Here is a 16,252-nt window from a genome sequence, read left to right as displayed (position 1 = left end):
GCAAGCGGACTTCCATCGGCCCAGCTTCTTGATCACGTGCTCTGGTACTCCGTGTTGGGAGGCGGCTGAGGCTGCTCCAATGCGGAAGGAGTGTCCAGAAAAGTGACTGGGGTTGAAGCCTAGGTTGCTTAGGAGGATCCTGATGTGTTTTATGAATTGGCTGCTGCTGAGGGGGCTAGTTAGAAAGGGTAGTAAGGGGCTGTTCTCAGATTGGTCGGGAAGCTGAGATAGCAGTCGATCAAGGACTGTTACTGGGCACCAGGCGTTGTTGGTCTGAAACAGCAAGATGTCGACCCCTGGGCCTGTTTGTTGCGTCTTACTGACTAGGAGACGAAGGGTGTAGTGGTTCTGAGAGCGAGTCAGGTGGCGTCGGAGCAGTGTGTGGCTGCTGGGGCCGCTGACTGTGAATTCGCCGGGTCGTAGGAAACCATAAAAGGCCAAGTAGATGGCCGCCTGGATGACTAGGCTGGGCAGTGCCCCGAAGGGGGAACGGGTGAGGATCTCGGACATGTCCCTGAAAATGGCACTGGTGATAGGTAGGCGTTTGCCACTGGTCACTGGTCTGAGTTTCTGAATGCCTCGCAAGAGTGACTTAACGGCATGGGCGGTGAACACTGACGGTCTGCTGGGGTCTTCTAAAGATAGGAAGTGCTGGACGCCGGCTAGGTACAGTTTTATAGTGTTATGAGCGAGGGCTAGCTGGGTATGGCAGTATGACACGAAGGCTAGAATGTGTCGGACATCGCCTGTTGCTGCTCCTGGGCAAGAGGCCAGAAATTTGCAGTAGGTGTTCCAAGCCATGACATAGGATTTCAATGTGTTGTGAGACAAAGACTGGTTGATGAGTAGAGTTGCGTTGGCGAGGTGAGTTTTTAATCCATCGTTAGCAACGACCAGGGTGGGACAGGGGTGGACATTGGGTCGGCTCCAGGCTCCTGCTGAAAAAACAAGGTGAGGTTGAAACGGGACAGTGCATCAGCAGCGGTATTGAGTTTGCCTGGAATATGTCTACAAACAAAATTAAAGTGGTGGCAGAGAGACAGCTGCACGAGCCTACGCAGGAAGGACATAATATGGAGAGATCGGGATCTGCCCTTGTTAATTATGTCAGCTGTGGCCTGGTTGTCCGTGGTAAAAAGCACTGTTTGATTTGTCCACGTGTGGCCCCAGAGCTGGGCAGCTGCAACGACCGGGTAAAGCTCGAAGAGAGATGACGACTGGGTGAAGCCTGGGATTAGGAGGATTTCTGGGGGCCAAGGTTCGGCGAACCAGTGACGGCCAAATATGGCCGCAAAGCCGGTGGAGGCTGCGGCATCGGTGACCACCTGTGGAGACTCGTCTAAAAGAGCTGGGATGAACATTGAGATGCCATTCCAGCTAGTGAGGAATTCATCCCACATGGCCAAGTCTGATACTGCTGCCTGATCTAGCTTGAGGATTCGGTCTGGGTCTTGTGCTGGCGTGAGAAAGACTAAGAGTCGTGATATGAAGGACCGTCCTTGAGGGATAATCCTCATAGCAAAATTCATCATCCCTAGTAAGGACTGTAACTGTCTCCTGGTACATCCTTGCGACTGAGTGAAGTCGTGGATAGTAGCCCTGATGCGAGTTAATTTGTCAAGAGGCAGGCTCGCTTGCATGGCTTGTGTGTCTAGGTTGATACCTAGGAAGGTGATGGAATGTGCTGGTCCTTCTACTTTGTGCTCGGCTAGGGGCACATTTAGGTTGTTGAAGACCACCCTTAATTTGTCTAGATCAGTGGGGGATGTACCTGGTTGCTCAATGAGCAGGAAATCATCGAGGTAGTGGATGACTGAGTGACAGTGGGCCTGGTGGGACAGTATCCATGTGAGGGCCTGGGCAAAGACATTAAAGAGCCATGGGCTACTTTTTGAGCCAAAGGTCAGTTTGGTGGCGAAGTAGTAGGCCTCTCTCCATTTGATGCCGTGCCAGCGCCAGAGGGACGGCTCAATGGGAAGGAGCTTGAACGCGTCAGATATATCCGCTTTGGATAGCCAGGCTCCGGGGCCTATTGAGATGATTGTTTGGATGGCCAGGTCCACTGAGGCGTACTTGAGGGAAAACTGTGCAGAGGGGATTAGGGAGTTCAGGCTGGGGATGTGGGAGCAATGAGGCGCAGACAAGTCGTACACCAAGCGGACTTTATTAGTGAACTTGCCCTTGACAAGCCCAATAGGGCTAACTCTCCAGACTGGGAAAGGAGACTGTGGGAAGGGGCCAATAACAAAGCCTTTATCCACTTCTGACTGTAGTAAGGAGTCGATTGCTTGCGTGTCGATGGCTGCTGACTGGAGGTTCTTGCACTCGTGTGAGGTGAGGGGTAAGGTAATGAGGCCAGTGTGGAAGCCTTCTGTGAAGCCGTGCACCAGAAATATGGCCAGTGAAGGAGTGGGGTGAGTAGAGAGGTAGAAGCCTAGCCAGCCAACATCTATTCGGCTTAGTCAGGCCTTTGAGTCCTGTTTGAGTTGACAGGTGGTCTTTGGGTGAGCTTTGTGGCATGCTGTGCAAACGTGGAGTAGCCTGCACTGGCTGTGAAAGCAACCGGCGTTATTAAAATTGTTGCAGATGGGAGCGCCTCCTAGGAAAAAGATAGGCCGTCCTAGTCTATCCACTTGTCGTTGCTGACTGGGACCTGGGAGGCTCTGACTGGTACTGGAGGAGGGAGGGTAGGCAGGGCGCTTAATGGAGTTATCGGAGCACCAATTTGCCGTGTGGGTAGAGGACTGGCAGAGGGTGCACAGTGGTGAGCGGAGGCCTGCAAAATGCCGGCAGAAAAGCTCTGTGTCACAAATGCTCCAGTCTGTCTTGGCCTGAAACTGGCTGAGCTTGGCAGCTGCCTTGGCCGAAAACGAGCGGTGGTAGTCATAGAAGGCGTGCCCTCCGTACTTGTAACCTAAATCTGTGACTGAATGGAGATATAGGTCCAGCTCTTCCCTCCTGTTGGGGGCGGCTGAGCAGATGATGTCCCTAAACATTCCGAATGCCAGGACGAACTCAGTGACTGTAAGTTTACGGCTGAGTCTGGGGTCTTTTGATTTGACGACTACCGATACGTCCCCCCAGGCATATGCTCGGTTGTCGGCCACGTCGTGCACCGAAACCAGCAGAGACGCTAAATTTACGTCCTTTCCCTCCAAGATATCCTTCCTGAGGCTGGCGGAGACAAGGTGCGCGGGGATTACGGTAGAAGAGGACTCTGGCGTACCTGTAAGAGGGGATGCCAGCGCCGAAACCACGACTGTGTCATGGACGGGTGTGAGAGGGCGAGCCTCCAGGGTTGCGACTCTGGTCTGTACGTCGGAAACTGTTGCGGATAGTGTGGCGACCATGGAGTGCAGCTGGGAGATAGCCCCGGATATGGACTGCAAGGATGTCTGTGGGTTGGAGGGTGCTGTATTGGGTGTTGGCGGGAAAAGTAGCCTGAAGAGCTCTGCCTTCCGGGCCGTAGCGGGGTAGGGGATGCCCTTGCGTCTAAGCTGTGCTATAATCCTGGGGATGGTCCATGTGCGGAAGGTCTGCAGGCTGCCGCTCTCTGAGCCCGTGGAGGGTGACAGAGGGGCGGGTGTGAGGTCAATACTGCCGGCCTGCGACATGACTCTGACTGAAAAAGAATAAGTGGGTGCGAGTATACATAAAGAACTGTGGTATTGGATTGCAGCAACGAAAGGAGGAGGCAAAATATTGGGGAACGGGGACTTGGTTTAAGAAGGAGATTCGTTGGCTACACACCTGAGTGGAGTCCTGGAAGGGAGGTCCTGGCACGGACTGAGACTGGGTCGACCGGGAACTTGTTTCTTAGGGGTGAACGACCAACCTGGTGGGGTCGAGACCTGAAGTGGACTGATCTGAGGAAGAGAGAGGGTGATGAGTAGCTGGTACAGTACTGAAGATAACGTATGTTCTGGGTGTCGCTAGGCGATTGTGGGGGCCATGATGTTTGATGCCAAAGGGTGTGAAACGGAGTCTGCGATGGTCATTATGAGTGGTTTGGGCTGCTGAGGCAGCATTGCATGGTTTAGCAAGGGTCTCGGTCTGGTTTGCTGAGATAAGAAGCCTGGTCGCAAGGGCAAGAGTGTGGACTGCTAAGACGATATTGCATGGTTTAGCAAGGGTCTCGGTCTGGTTTGCTGAGATAAGAAGCCTGGTCGCAAGAGTGTGGACTGCTAAGACGATATTGCGTGGTTTAGCAAGGGTCTCGGTCTGGTTTGCTGGGATAAGAAGCCTGGTCGCAAGGGCAAGAGTGTGGACTGCTAAGACGATATTGCGTGGTTTAGCAAGGGTCTTCGGTCTGGTTTGCTGAGATAAGAAGCCTGGTCGCAAGGGCAAGAGTCTGGACTGCTGAGACGATATTGCGTGATCTAGCAAGGGTCTCGGTCCGATCTGTGGAGATAAAAAGCCTGGTCGCAAGGGCAAGAGTGTGGACTGCCGAGACGATATTGCGTGGTTTAGCAAGGGTCTCGGTCTGGTTTGCTGAGATAAGAAGCCTGGTCGCAAGGGCAAGAGTCTGGACTGCTGAGACGATATTGCGTGGTTTAGCAAGGGTTTCAATGTGGTCTGCTGAGAGGGAAAGCCTGGTTGCAAGGGCCTCAGTCTGGATTGTTGAGGCGATATTGCCCGGGACTCGGAGGGAGTCTGGCTGCTGAGACGAAATTTGCGCGATTGCAAGAGTCTCGGTAAGTACAGGTGTGAAGTTGTTGTGAGACGATAGCGTGGTTGCTGGGGTCTCTGCGAGTGTGGGGCTGTTGAGATGGCGTTGCGTTTGCGAGGGTCTGAAAATGGGGGTGTACGCAATGAGAGTTGGCTGGAAGGCGGGAAATTCCGGTAAACTTGCGAACAAAAGTTTCCTTGTGAGAAGGGAAAAAAACAAAAAAAAAAAAACAAAAAAAAAACTTGCAACAAACTGATGTTTTGTCATGGCAGGGTCTCCTGTCACATACCAAGCATTCAGCACTTTGCTGAGAATCTGCTAAGGCTGCCATAATTGTTACATCAATATTCATAAGGACTTTGGCGTAATCTTCTGAACATTGTATTGCAATATACATTAAGAAGGTGGCATGTCTTGGGGAGTGGGAAGGTGAAGAGTTAACCTCGGGTGGAGGAAACTGGGGATGCTGTAACATCACGTTATGATCCACCTGCATGTGCAAGCAGCACCCGGTGGCCGGAAGGGAGCACTGCACGTCTGGAGGGAAGCCAGGGGTGCTGAGCATTCTGAAACACAGGGAAACATGCCGCCGCTCCGTCTAAGTGACAGACTCAGCAAAGAGATCATCTGGCTGTGTACAAGTAAATGACAGGGGGGAGGGGGCTTCCGACATGTGGTAAGCAACACGAAGTTCCGCGGCGGGAAATTAACACAGGATGGGGTATACAGTACACGCCAATACTGATGTAACAATATGACCAATGGAAGGTAATAGCTCCTACCTGCGCCGGAGGGCGGAATAGCAAGGAAAGCCACGGACGAGCAACGTGCTACTCAGGAACAAGGAAGACAGGAATATGCTGTGCTCTGGATCGTCGGCCTGGTGACGTAGATATCGTGCACTGGAACCGACAGTGAGTGTGGGTGAGTGCTCTGTTTAAATAGTCTCCGGGCTCCTCCCATAAACTCAGGCCACCATTTTGGCCTTCTAATATATAAAAACAGGGGGGTTGCCATCCAGGGCCCTTTAATAATAATCATAATAATAATATTATATAGATAGATAGATAGATAGATAGATAGATAGATGTATATAAATAAAAAAATATATAGCAAAAATATTTATTTATTTTTTTTTAAAAAGGGGGGTTGTCATCCGAGCCCCTGGGGACCCCCGGACCCTTAAAAAAAAATATATATTTTTTTTTTATAAAAAAATAAATAAAAAAAGGGGGGTTTCCATCTGGGGCCCTATGGACCTCCGGACCCCTAAAAAAATATATATATATATATATATATTTTTTTTTTAAAGGGGGTTGCCATTTGGGGACCTCTGGGCCCCTTACAGGTGTACTGCCTGTACCCCCCTGATGGCGGCCCTGCTTACACCCATAGTCCAGACCAGTGCTGGGACAAGGCCATTTGGTGCACAGGGTCGAAGATTCTTTCTTAAAAACTGTGAAAGAATCAATGTGCCCATCCATGTGCCCCATTAGCATAAAATGTGCCCATTAGTGTTGCTTTTAAAATAAAATATGCCCATCAGAGCAAATAAGTAGCATGCTGACGGGCACATTTTATGTTAAGGGGCACTCTGGTGCCCCTTAACAAATTATGGCCATAAGAGTGCCCCTTAACTAATTATGCCCATCAGTGTGCCCCTTAAGAAAATATGGCCATCAGTGTGCCTCTTAACAAAATATGGCCATCAGAGTGCCCCTTAACTAATTATGCCCATCAGTGTGCCCCTTAACTAATTATGCCCATCAATGTGCCTCTTAACAAAATATGCCCATCAGTGTGCAGCTTAGGAAACATGTGCCCCACATACCTTGAGTAGTCAGCACAAGCTGCAGTGGGGCGGAAAGCTGCAAGATATCTCTCGCAAGTGAGAGTCAGGACAGGAGCCAGGAGCAGAAAGCCGGGAGCAGGGAGCCGCGAGTAGCAGGGGGATGGGGTGGAGCGCGCACGTGATGTCACGCCAGGCCGGGCACTCTTGTGACAGAAAACCGGGAGCCACGAGTAGCAGGGGGCAGGTCAGAGCATGCACGTAACGGCTCACCCGGCCAGGCGCTCTTGTGACAGAAGACTGGGAGTGAGCCGTGTTCAGGAGGCGGGGCGCACAGACGCAACGTTACTGGTTGCTGGGAAACCCGCAGTCCCAGCAAGCCAGTGACTCCTACTACACTGGCGGCCCGGGCAAGAGTGTCACTTCACTGCGCCCCCCACCCCCAATAAATTGTACCACCCAGGGCATCCACCCCTTCCGCCCTCCTTGTACCGGCTCTGGTCCAAACACTTCTGGAATGTTGGACTAGGAATGGGAAGTCCATTGTCGAATATCCAATCTGGAGAACCATACCTCTGTAGAAGGCTCTGGAGGGTGTTGCGGAATGTGACAAGGACAGACGTTTGATGTCATTGCAGCTTAGTGGTCCTTAGATGTGGTGGCTGCTATCAGATACCTGGTTAGAGGCCAAATTGGGTTACCTTGCACCTCTGGTCCAGACACCCCTTTAATGTTAAAGAGGGAATGAGAGGAACAATGGCAAATGCCCAATCTGGAGAACCACACCTCTGTAGAAGGCTCTGGAGGGTGTTGCGGAATGTGACAAGGACAGCCGTAGGATGTCATTGCAGCTTAGTGGTCCTTAGATGTGGTGGCTGCTATCAGATACCTGGTTAGAGGCCAAATTGGGTTACCTTGCACCTCTGGTCCAGACACCCCTTCAATGTTAAAGAGGGAATGAGAGGAACAATGGTGAATGCCCAATCTGGAGATCCACACCTCTATAGAAGACTCTGGAGGGTGTTGTGGGAGGTGGCAAGGATAGGGTAACCAGACGTCCCCGGATTGAGGACGCTGTCCCGGGACTCTGTCATTCCCCGGATCTGTCATCTCGGCAGGGGGGCCAGGAGGTAGAGCGGGTGGGGACTCCCAAATTCTGTCCACCAATAAGCCAATCCCCCCGCAGTGTAGCTGTTTACAAAACAAACATCTCCGGGCCCCCATGTGCTCAGTGGGGGACAGTAAGCAGACTATTTCTTCATTTTTGGGTTTAGGCGGATTAACCCGCCACAGCATGCTACACAGTTGAAGCCCGGCCTCTTCAATATGAATACACCGTGACCGCATAAACCCGAAAAATTAAGAAATAGTCCACTTAATGTCACCCGGCTCCCATTGAGCACAGGAGACCCGGAGAGGTTTGCATACAATAATTCCATAAACACATACCACATACACATATATCATTTGAGGAAAATATTCTTCTAATATAGTTGACCATTTGCCAATAAAAAAAAATATGTCCCCGGATTTAATTTTCAAAATCTGGTACCTTAGGCAAGGACAGATGTAGGAGGTCATGGCGAAAGGTGTCAAGGACAGATGTAGGAGGTCATGGCGGAAGGTGGCAAGGAACGATGTAGGAGGTCATGGTGGAAGGTGGCAAGGACAGATGTAGGAGGTCATAGCGGAAGGTGGCAAGGACAGATGTAGGAGGTCATGGCGGAAGGTGGCAAGGACAGATGTAGGAGGTCATGGTGGAAGGTGGCAAGTACAGATGTAGGAGGTCATGGCGGAAGGTGGCAAGGACAGATGTAGGAGGTCATGGCGGAAGGTGGCAAGGACAGACGTAGGAGGTCATGGTGGAAAGGACATATGTAGGAGGTCATTGTGGAAGGTGGCAAGGACAGATGTAGGACATCGTGCATCTGAGCGGTTCTTGGAAGTGGTGGTTGCTTCAAGACAAGGCCAAAGATTACCTTACACCCCTTTAGACACCACTGCAATGTTGGCCTGGTAATGAGAAGTCCAATGCTGAAAGTCCAATCTGGAGACGTCTCTGTAGAAGTCTCTGGAGGGTGTCCCAACAGCAGACAAGGACAGACATCTGGCATCCTTCTTGCATATGCATTGGCCTTGTCCTTCTCTCTTGAGCTTCTGGACGACAGTATTGGCTGATCTTAATCGGGTATATAATTTATCTTTCGAGTTGGACCCCGAAATGGCTTTTTTTGAATATTTTTGAAGATTTGACCCTGGCACATAATACCAAGTGTTTTATTTGTTATGCTACCTTTAATACTGTATGTGCAGGGAGATACTGCTCCACTGGAAGTCTTCTGCCTGGCCATTGGTTGATGCCTAGCGCTCAACAATGAATTCTATATTACCACTCTATAAGCTTACTTATATCAACAGAACCCATCCAAAAAAGCTTGATAAAATAACGTCCAACTGGATAGATTCTTGGGGTTCTAGTGCAGTTGAGGCAACTCCCAAATGGATGGTGAACCCCTGTGAGAAGGTTCTCCTCCATTCTACTGCTCCACCTTTCCAATTCTTGGAAGAGCATATATGGTACTCACTAGGCTTCACCCAACCCTGGGATAGTGGATAGGAGACCTTCAGGATATTGGGGAAGAGTCTGGTGAAGGTGGGAGGCAGCGTGGTGTGGCGGCACTACAACACACAGCCCCAGTGCGTTGAAAGATGGCAGCAAAACCGGAAAAAAAACACTCACAGTTCCAACAGCATGTGGAGAGCAGAATTGTTGAGAGGGGCAGAATGTGGCCTGGCTGTCTTGTGCCCAACCAGGAAGATGTCCAGGGATATTGCGAGCCCTACGCTTTCCCTCCTTGTCAGGAACCTTTCTCTGTCACTAGTCTCATTCCATATCAGGAGGGGTACCTATCCCTACTCTATCAACTCACAAAATGGGCGCCAAACCTGGGAGCCAGGGAACCTAGAGTCACATGGGGTGTCAGCATTCAATAGGATAGCTTCCCCAGTGACCCAGAAAACCATAGAGGAACCCTGTTTCTCCATACTTCCTCTCTACCTGCAGTGTTTCTGTGGAAGACCGCCATCTGCAGTGGAGAATGTAGACTGCACCTGCCTACAAGTGCTCTAAAGAACATAGGACCAGATCCACGAAAAGGGATACGACGGCGTATCTGCTGAAACGCCGTCGTATCCCTGTTTCTATCTATGCGACTGATCCACAGAATCAGTTACGCATAGATAGGCAGAAGATCCGACAGGTGTAATAGTTTTACACTGTCGGATCTTAGGATGCAGTACCGCGGCCGCCGCTGGGGGGAGTTTGCGTCGTAAACCAGCGTCGGGTATGCAAATTAGGAGTTACGGCGAACCAACGACGGTTTTTCGCGTTCGCTACGTCGCCGCTAGTCTAGTTTCCCGTTGCAAATTTATACTTTTTTTTTGCTGCCCTAACTTTAGTCAGCAAGTGTATTGCTGTCTAAAGTATGGCCGTTGTTTTCCGCGTCGAAATGTAAAAATCAACGTCGTTTGCGTAAGCCGTCCGGGAATACGGAATTACGCTACGTGCGTCGCCGTTCGAAAAAATGACGTCACGGCGTGCAAAGCACGGCGGGAGTTCGGAAACGGAGCATGCGCAGTACGTCCGGCGCGGGAGCGCGCCTAATTTAAATGGGACTCGCCCCATTTGAATTGGCCCGCCTTGCCCCGGCCGGATTTAGGATACACCGCCACAAATTTCCAGGTAAGTGCTTTGTGGATCGGGCACTAACTTGGAAAAATTGCGGCGGTGTAACTTAAATCCGAAAAGTTAAGTTGCGCCCGGGCTTCGTGGATCTGGCCCATGGAACCACCACATCCTCAGAGAAGTCCATGTTGCTGCTTTTCTTCCACCTGCACATTCCAGACTGGCCAGAAGTCAGACGATAAGTGTCACAAGGCAGAACAGGGAAATGCATTGTTTATACTGGCCTCTCCCCGTTCTGCAACTCTGTGACACAATTGCGGGAGGACACCGGCAGACATCGAGTCAGTGGGTCCCACGGGCGCGTTCACGGAGCTCTCGGCAGGGAAAATTTAAAGCAACGTATATATACGTTGCTTTGCACAGCCATGCCATTCTGCCGACATATATCTACATGGCGCGGTCGGCAAGCGGTTATTCTACTGTACCTTTTTTGTAGACCTTAGGAGTTCTGCAATACTGTTTTTTGTTTTGGACATCTTCCCTCTGCTCTGCTGGATCCCGTATCTGTAAGTCTAGGTGTAATTTAGTATTAGATCTGCTCTCTGGATCCCTGGGTAGAATCAGATTATCGATCATGTTTGGAAACCGGACAATGGACATCATAGCTATGCACAGATATTCTCCAGTGGGATCGGAGTGAGATGAATGTTCTGTACTACTTTATTGCTGTGTCAGCACCTTACCATGCTCAGTTCATTAATCACATCGCTCCTTTCCGCGCTCATATTATTAATCGTACTTTTTGTACCTTTCATTTCACTGTGCAGATGCAGGTAAATATTGTTTCCATTAATTGCACTTTTCTTTCTTCTGGGAAAAAGATGTCCAGCTCTCATAACTATGGGACTCCTTACGAAAAAATTCCATCCCACCCACCCCAACCCAAGAGACTCAAATCTTGAGGTGGGGCCTCGTCTGGGGCAATATCCCGGATGAGCCCCCACGTGTAGCACTACCCCCGTAGAAGCTGCTGGTTTAGAATAGAATAGAATAATAAAGGAATAGAACAGGTCAGTGGAGAGTTGGGTTTATGTGACACCAGTGAAGAAGCAAAAACCTGTAGCTCTTCTCCCTCTTGAGCTAACATGGTGAACAGTGGGGTAGCGGCAGACCCAAAAACTAAACCAGCAGCTCCTACGGGGGTAGTGCTACACTTGGGGGCTCGTGCGGGATATTGCTGTTACCTCTAGCAATTTCAGAAAGCCATTCATGGAGGGTTCACACTAAAGAGGGCCCTGGACTGTTTTTTTTCTGGAAAGAAAAAACCCAAAAACTAAACCAGCAGCTCCTACGGGGGTAGTGCTACACGTGGGGGCTCGTCCGGGATATTGCCGTTACCTCTAGCAACTTCAGAAAGCCATTTACGGAGGGTTCACACTAAAGAGGGCCCTGGACTGTTTGTTTTTTTCTGGAAAGAAAAAAACCCAAACTAAACCAGCAGCTCCTACGGGGGTAGTGCTACACGTGGGGGCTCGTCCGGGATATTGCCGTTACCTCTCGCAACTTCAGAAAGCCATTCACGGAGGGTTCACACTAAAGAGGGCCCTGGACAGTTTTTTTTTCTGGAAAGAAAGGGGTTAAATGCAGATCACTCTCTGTAACGGTCAGGGGTTAACACTGTTACGATATTCAAATCCACCAACCCAAGACAGCTTATCGACACTCCACAATCCAGCAGACAGGATCCATATGGATTTCCCCCAGAAAACGAGACACACAGCTCTGTTCTCTGGTTCCAAACGAATGACACTTTAATGGTAAACTTAGGCTCTTTTTATACAGTTAACAACCAAAAAGCATGCTGCAGTAATCAAAGGGACAATGACACACTCCACCCACAACATCATACAATTGGGCACTAACGAGTCCCCCTCAATCCACATCTTAGAGAGACATTCTGACTCCGCAATAAGCTATTCTCACCTGCTACACAATACACATTCCTTTGTAGACGTAATTGACATGCTAATCAACTACAGCTGAAAAGTCAGACATCTGACCTTTTAGACTGCCAACCCACAACACATCTATCATCAATAGAAATTCACACAAAACAGTGTCAATTAGCATAGCATAATTAAATATCTTAGGAGCCAGACTTAATTAACACCTTAACAGTATTGGGTAGATTCAGGTACGGGCGCGCAATTTTCAGACGGCGTAGCCTAGCGTGTTTACACTACGCCGCCTTAAGTAAGAGAGGCAAGTACATGATTCACAAAGTACTTGCCTCCTTACTTAGGGCGGCGTAGTGTAAATGCGGTGGGCGTAAGGGCGCCTAATTCAAATGGGTTGGGGGGGGCGTGTTTAATGGTAATGAGGCTTGACCTCACGTTTTTGATGTTTTTTTGTCACTGCGCATGCGCCGGGCGACTACATTTCCCAGTGTGCATTGCGGTTGCGTACGCCGCACGGGCCTATTGATTTCGACGTGGACGTAAACAACGTAAATCCCGATTCGCGGACGACTTACGCAAACGACGTTAAAATTTCGAACCTCACGGCGGGAACGGCGGCCATACTTTAACATTGTTATTCCACCTATGAGGTGAATAACTTTAGGCCTGCAAAACCCTTACGGAAACGGCGTAAATCGACTGCGGCGGCCGGGCGTACGTTCGTGAATCGGCGTATCCCCTCATTTACATAATCTACGCCGACCGCAATGGAAGCGCCACCTAGCGGCCATCCGAAAAATTGCAATCTAAGATAGGACGACGCAAGCCGTCGTATCTTAGATATGTTTAAGCGTATCTCTGTTTGAGCATACGCTTAAACATACGTCGGCGTAGATTCTGAGTTAGGCCGGCTTATCTACTGATAAGTCGACCTAACTCTTACTGAATCTACCCCTATGTGTCCCCCACATTGAATGAATCACTGTCCTATTGACCTGTTGGGTTCAGAAATAACCACCTGTAATATTTCAAGATATCCTGCAATACATTGTGAATTATCCTTACTGTCCCATCTCATGTAATTCAAGATATAATTTCTCAGTCATCCTATGCCCCTAGTGGACATAGGATGACCCTAGACCAGTGGTCTCAAAGTACCGGCCCGCGGGCCATTTGCGGCCCGCGGATCAGTTATTAATGGCCCGCAGGCAGGGCGGAAGTGGGGGGAGTAGATTTCCTTCACATGCAGAGTAGCGCAGGAAGCGTCTCTGTCATAAGTTCACTTCTCGTCTCACGCTGCAGCTGCTCCCCGCCCCCCGGCGCCCCCCCCCTCTCTCTTCTCGTCCATCCCTATTTGCTTGTGATATCACCTGGGATGGACGAGAAGAGAGGGGGGGCCGCCGGGGGGCGGGGAGCAGCCGCAGCGCGAGACAGAGAATCGAACATATGACAGACGATTCCTGCGCTACTCTGCATGTGAAGAAAAAAGAAAAACAAGTAAACGCTGACATGTACACTGATTGTGCCCCATGTGCTCTGTTTGTTCCCCATGTACCCCGATTGTGACCTCATGTTCCCCATGTGCCTTAATGTGCCCCATGTACCCTGATTGTACCCCGATTGTGCCCCCATGTACCCCGATGTGCCCCATGTACGTGCCCTCATGTACCCTGTTTGTACCCTGAAACTGCTCCATGTACCCTGATGTGCTCCGATGCGCCCCATGTGCTCCGATGCGCCCCATGTACCCTAATGTGCCCCGATTGTGCTCTGATGTGCCCCATGTACCCTGATGTGCCGGGCTCTGTACCCTGATGTGCCGGGCTCTGTACCCTGATGTGCCGGGCTCTGTGCCCTGTCGTGCCGTGTCCTGTGCCCTGATGTGCCAGGCTCTGTACCCTGATGTGCGTTGTGCCCTGTACCCTAATGTGCTGGGCTCTGTGACCTAATGTGCTGTGCCCTGATGGTGAGTGGTCAGTGTGTAGTGGTCAGTGTGCAGTGTAGTGGTCATCGTGTAGTGCAGTGGTCAGTGTGCAGTGGTCGGTGTGCAGTGTAGTGGTCAGGGTTAATAATGCATCCACTGACACCAGTGCTGGGGGTAAAAATGCGTCCACTTACAGCAGTGCTGGTGGTAATAATGCGCTCGCTGACACCAGTGCTGGGGGTTAAAAATGTGTTCGCTGACACCAGTACTGTTGTTTTTGACGTTTGAAAGTTTGCATGTGGCCCCCCATGGCATATGAAAACTTTTCTTGTGGCCCTCAGGTAATTTGAGTTTGAGACCCCTGCCCTAGACCCAAGAGTCATTGGTGAAGCTGAACCAGGAGTACCTCGTATCCTTCAAGAGCCTCTGGGTCCCACGGGCCATACCGTTACATCTCTCCAACTGCGTAGGCTACGGGCGGAGCCAAGGGAGCAAGAAAGCTGATGTCTCTAACCTCGGCCCTTCCATGACAAACACCCATCAATTAAATATCTACAATATACCGACACCATTACCCACACAACAGAATCAACTTCGGGAATAAACTTTGGAGTTGCTGCCTATTAAAAACGACACCTACGGCTGTGTTTGAACAAGACATAATTGCAAGTTTTCTGTCGGATTTGATTTTCTAAGCGATGTAAAAAAAAAACACAAAAGGCAATTAAGCAGCAAAACTCAGCAGAGTCTAATTACCTAATACACAAAAAAAAAAGCTCCAATTTCTGTTTCATCCTCCTTTTAATTATCTCCGAATATTTGATTTTTTTTCTATTTTATTTCCAGCAAGTCACCTGGGTATAGCTCATCGTGAGAAATGGTCAGGGCGAGATGTTTCGGATAACCGTAAAGATCGCATCTACGCCAAAAACTTTTATTTTTTTTTCTTTCTCACTCTAATGAGCTTTTCAGATGAATTCACATTGGGGAAAAGGATCTGAGTAAACACTTTGCTCTCGGTGTAATTAGAGAGCGGCCGAGGGGCCGGGAGAGAGAAGAGAAGAGCTCCGAGTTTCGTGTCAGGATGGAGATGACCCAACTGGAATCGCTAAGCTGGGACCTTCGCCGGCTGCTGAGGCTTTAATGAGCTGCTTCTTTTGAACGTAGAAATCGATGTACAATGTATCTGTTACCGGAACACGAGAGGTACTATTGGGAAATGGAAAACCTCCATTTGTTAAAGTGAAGTAAAAAAAAAAGGTGTCCAACTGACCTTGGGAACCGCAGTGAAATGATTTTGTGCCGCTTGCTGCATCGGAGACATTTTCTTAAGTTGCGTTGTCCTAAGTGACACAGATTCTGTCCGACTTTACAAATTATCCTCCTGGATCAACTGCATTAAATCTGAAGTTTAGGCTATAGCATGGACCATGCCTCATCATTGCTATTAATTTGAGGAATAATGCCCCATCATTGGTGTCAGTGGAAGAAATAGCACCCCATTATTGGTGTCATTTGGAGTAGGGTTGTCCCGATACCGATACTAGTATCGGTATCGGGACCGATTCCGAGTATTTGCGGGAGTACTTGTATTTCCGCAAATGCCCCTGATGCCTGGCCGAATACTCGGTACCCCCCCCGCCCCCGCCGCCGCTACGCCGCATCTCGTCGGTGCCGCCGCCGCCGCTTGGTTAAAACGTGCAGGTAACATTACAGCTTTCATTTGAATAGCTGTAGTGTTTCCCACCTCGCCACGTATAGACACTCCCCCTTGCTCGGGTGATCTGTCCAATCCCAAGCAAGGGGGAGTGTCTATACGCAGCGCGGCGGGAAACACTACAGCTCTTCAAATGAAAGCTGTAATGTTCCCCGCCCGTATTAACCAGCAGCATGTAGATATATGGGGGACATGGCTGCTTATAAGGGGGACATGGCTGCATATATGGGGGGGACATGGCTGGATATGGGGGGGGGGACATGGCTGGATATGGGGGGGGGGACATGGCTGCATATGGGGGGGGGACATGGCTGCATATGGGGGGGACATGGCTGCATATGGGGGGACATGGCTGGATATGGGGGGACATGGCTGCATATGGGGGGACATGGCTGCATATGGGGGGACATGGCTGGATATGGGGGGACATGGCTGGATATGGGGGGACATGGCTGCATATGGGGGGGACATGGCTGCATATGGGGGGACATGGCTGCATATGGGGGGACA

At 50.1% G+C, this 16,252-nt stretch overlaps 2 protein-coding genes across 2 annotated transcripts; both read right to left on the bottom strand.

The window, feature by feature from the left end:
* Positions 1 to 849: 849 nt before the first annotated feature.
* On the bottom strand, positions 850 to 2,462 carry LOC120935794 (the record flags this gene model as incomplete). The annotated part of the gene is made up of 1 exon (XM_040347856.1): positions 850 to 2,462. A coding segment is annotated over one exon (1,590 nt), but the record flags the coding sequence as incomplete, so codon positions are not given.
* LOC120938098 lies at positions 2,453 to 5,660 on the bottom strand. The gene is made up of 2 exons (XM_040351808.1): positions 5,452 to 5,660; positions 2,453 to 3,866 (listed from the first exon to the last, which is right to left on the bottom strand). The coding sequence occupies exon 2, from the start codon at positions 3,612 to 3,614 to the stop codon at positions 2,463 to 2,465; it is 1,152 nt and encodes a 383-aa protein (XP_040207742.1). The 5' UTR covers positions 3,615 to 3,866; positions 5,452 to 5,660; the 3' UTR covers positions 2,453 to 2,462.
* Between the last annotated feature and the right edge of the window lie 10,592 nt (positions 5,661 to 16,252).

Source organism: Rana temporaria, chromosome 4 (genome assembly GCF_905171775.1).
Source record: "Rana temporaria chromosome 4, aRanTem1.1, whole genome shotgun sequence".
Taxonomy (NCBI): domain Eukaryota; kingdom Metazoa; phylum Chordata; class Amphibia; order Anura; family Ranidae; genus Rana; species Rana temporaria.
The sequence above is the reverse complement of the archived record's forward strand: the minus strand, read 5'-3'. Positions and strand labels throughout refer to the sequence as shown.

Excerpts from the sequence above, each read along its gene's own strand:
- LOC120938098 (XM_040351808.1), bottom strand. The coding sequence starts at position 3,614 with ATGTCGCAGGCCGGCAGTATTGACCTCACACCCGCCCCTCTGTCACCC.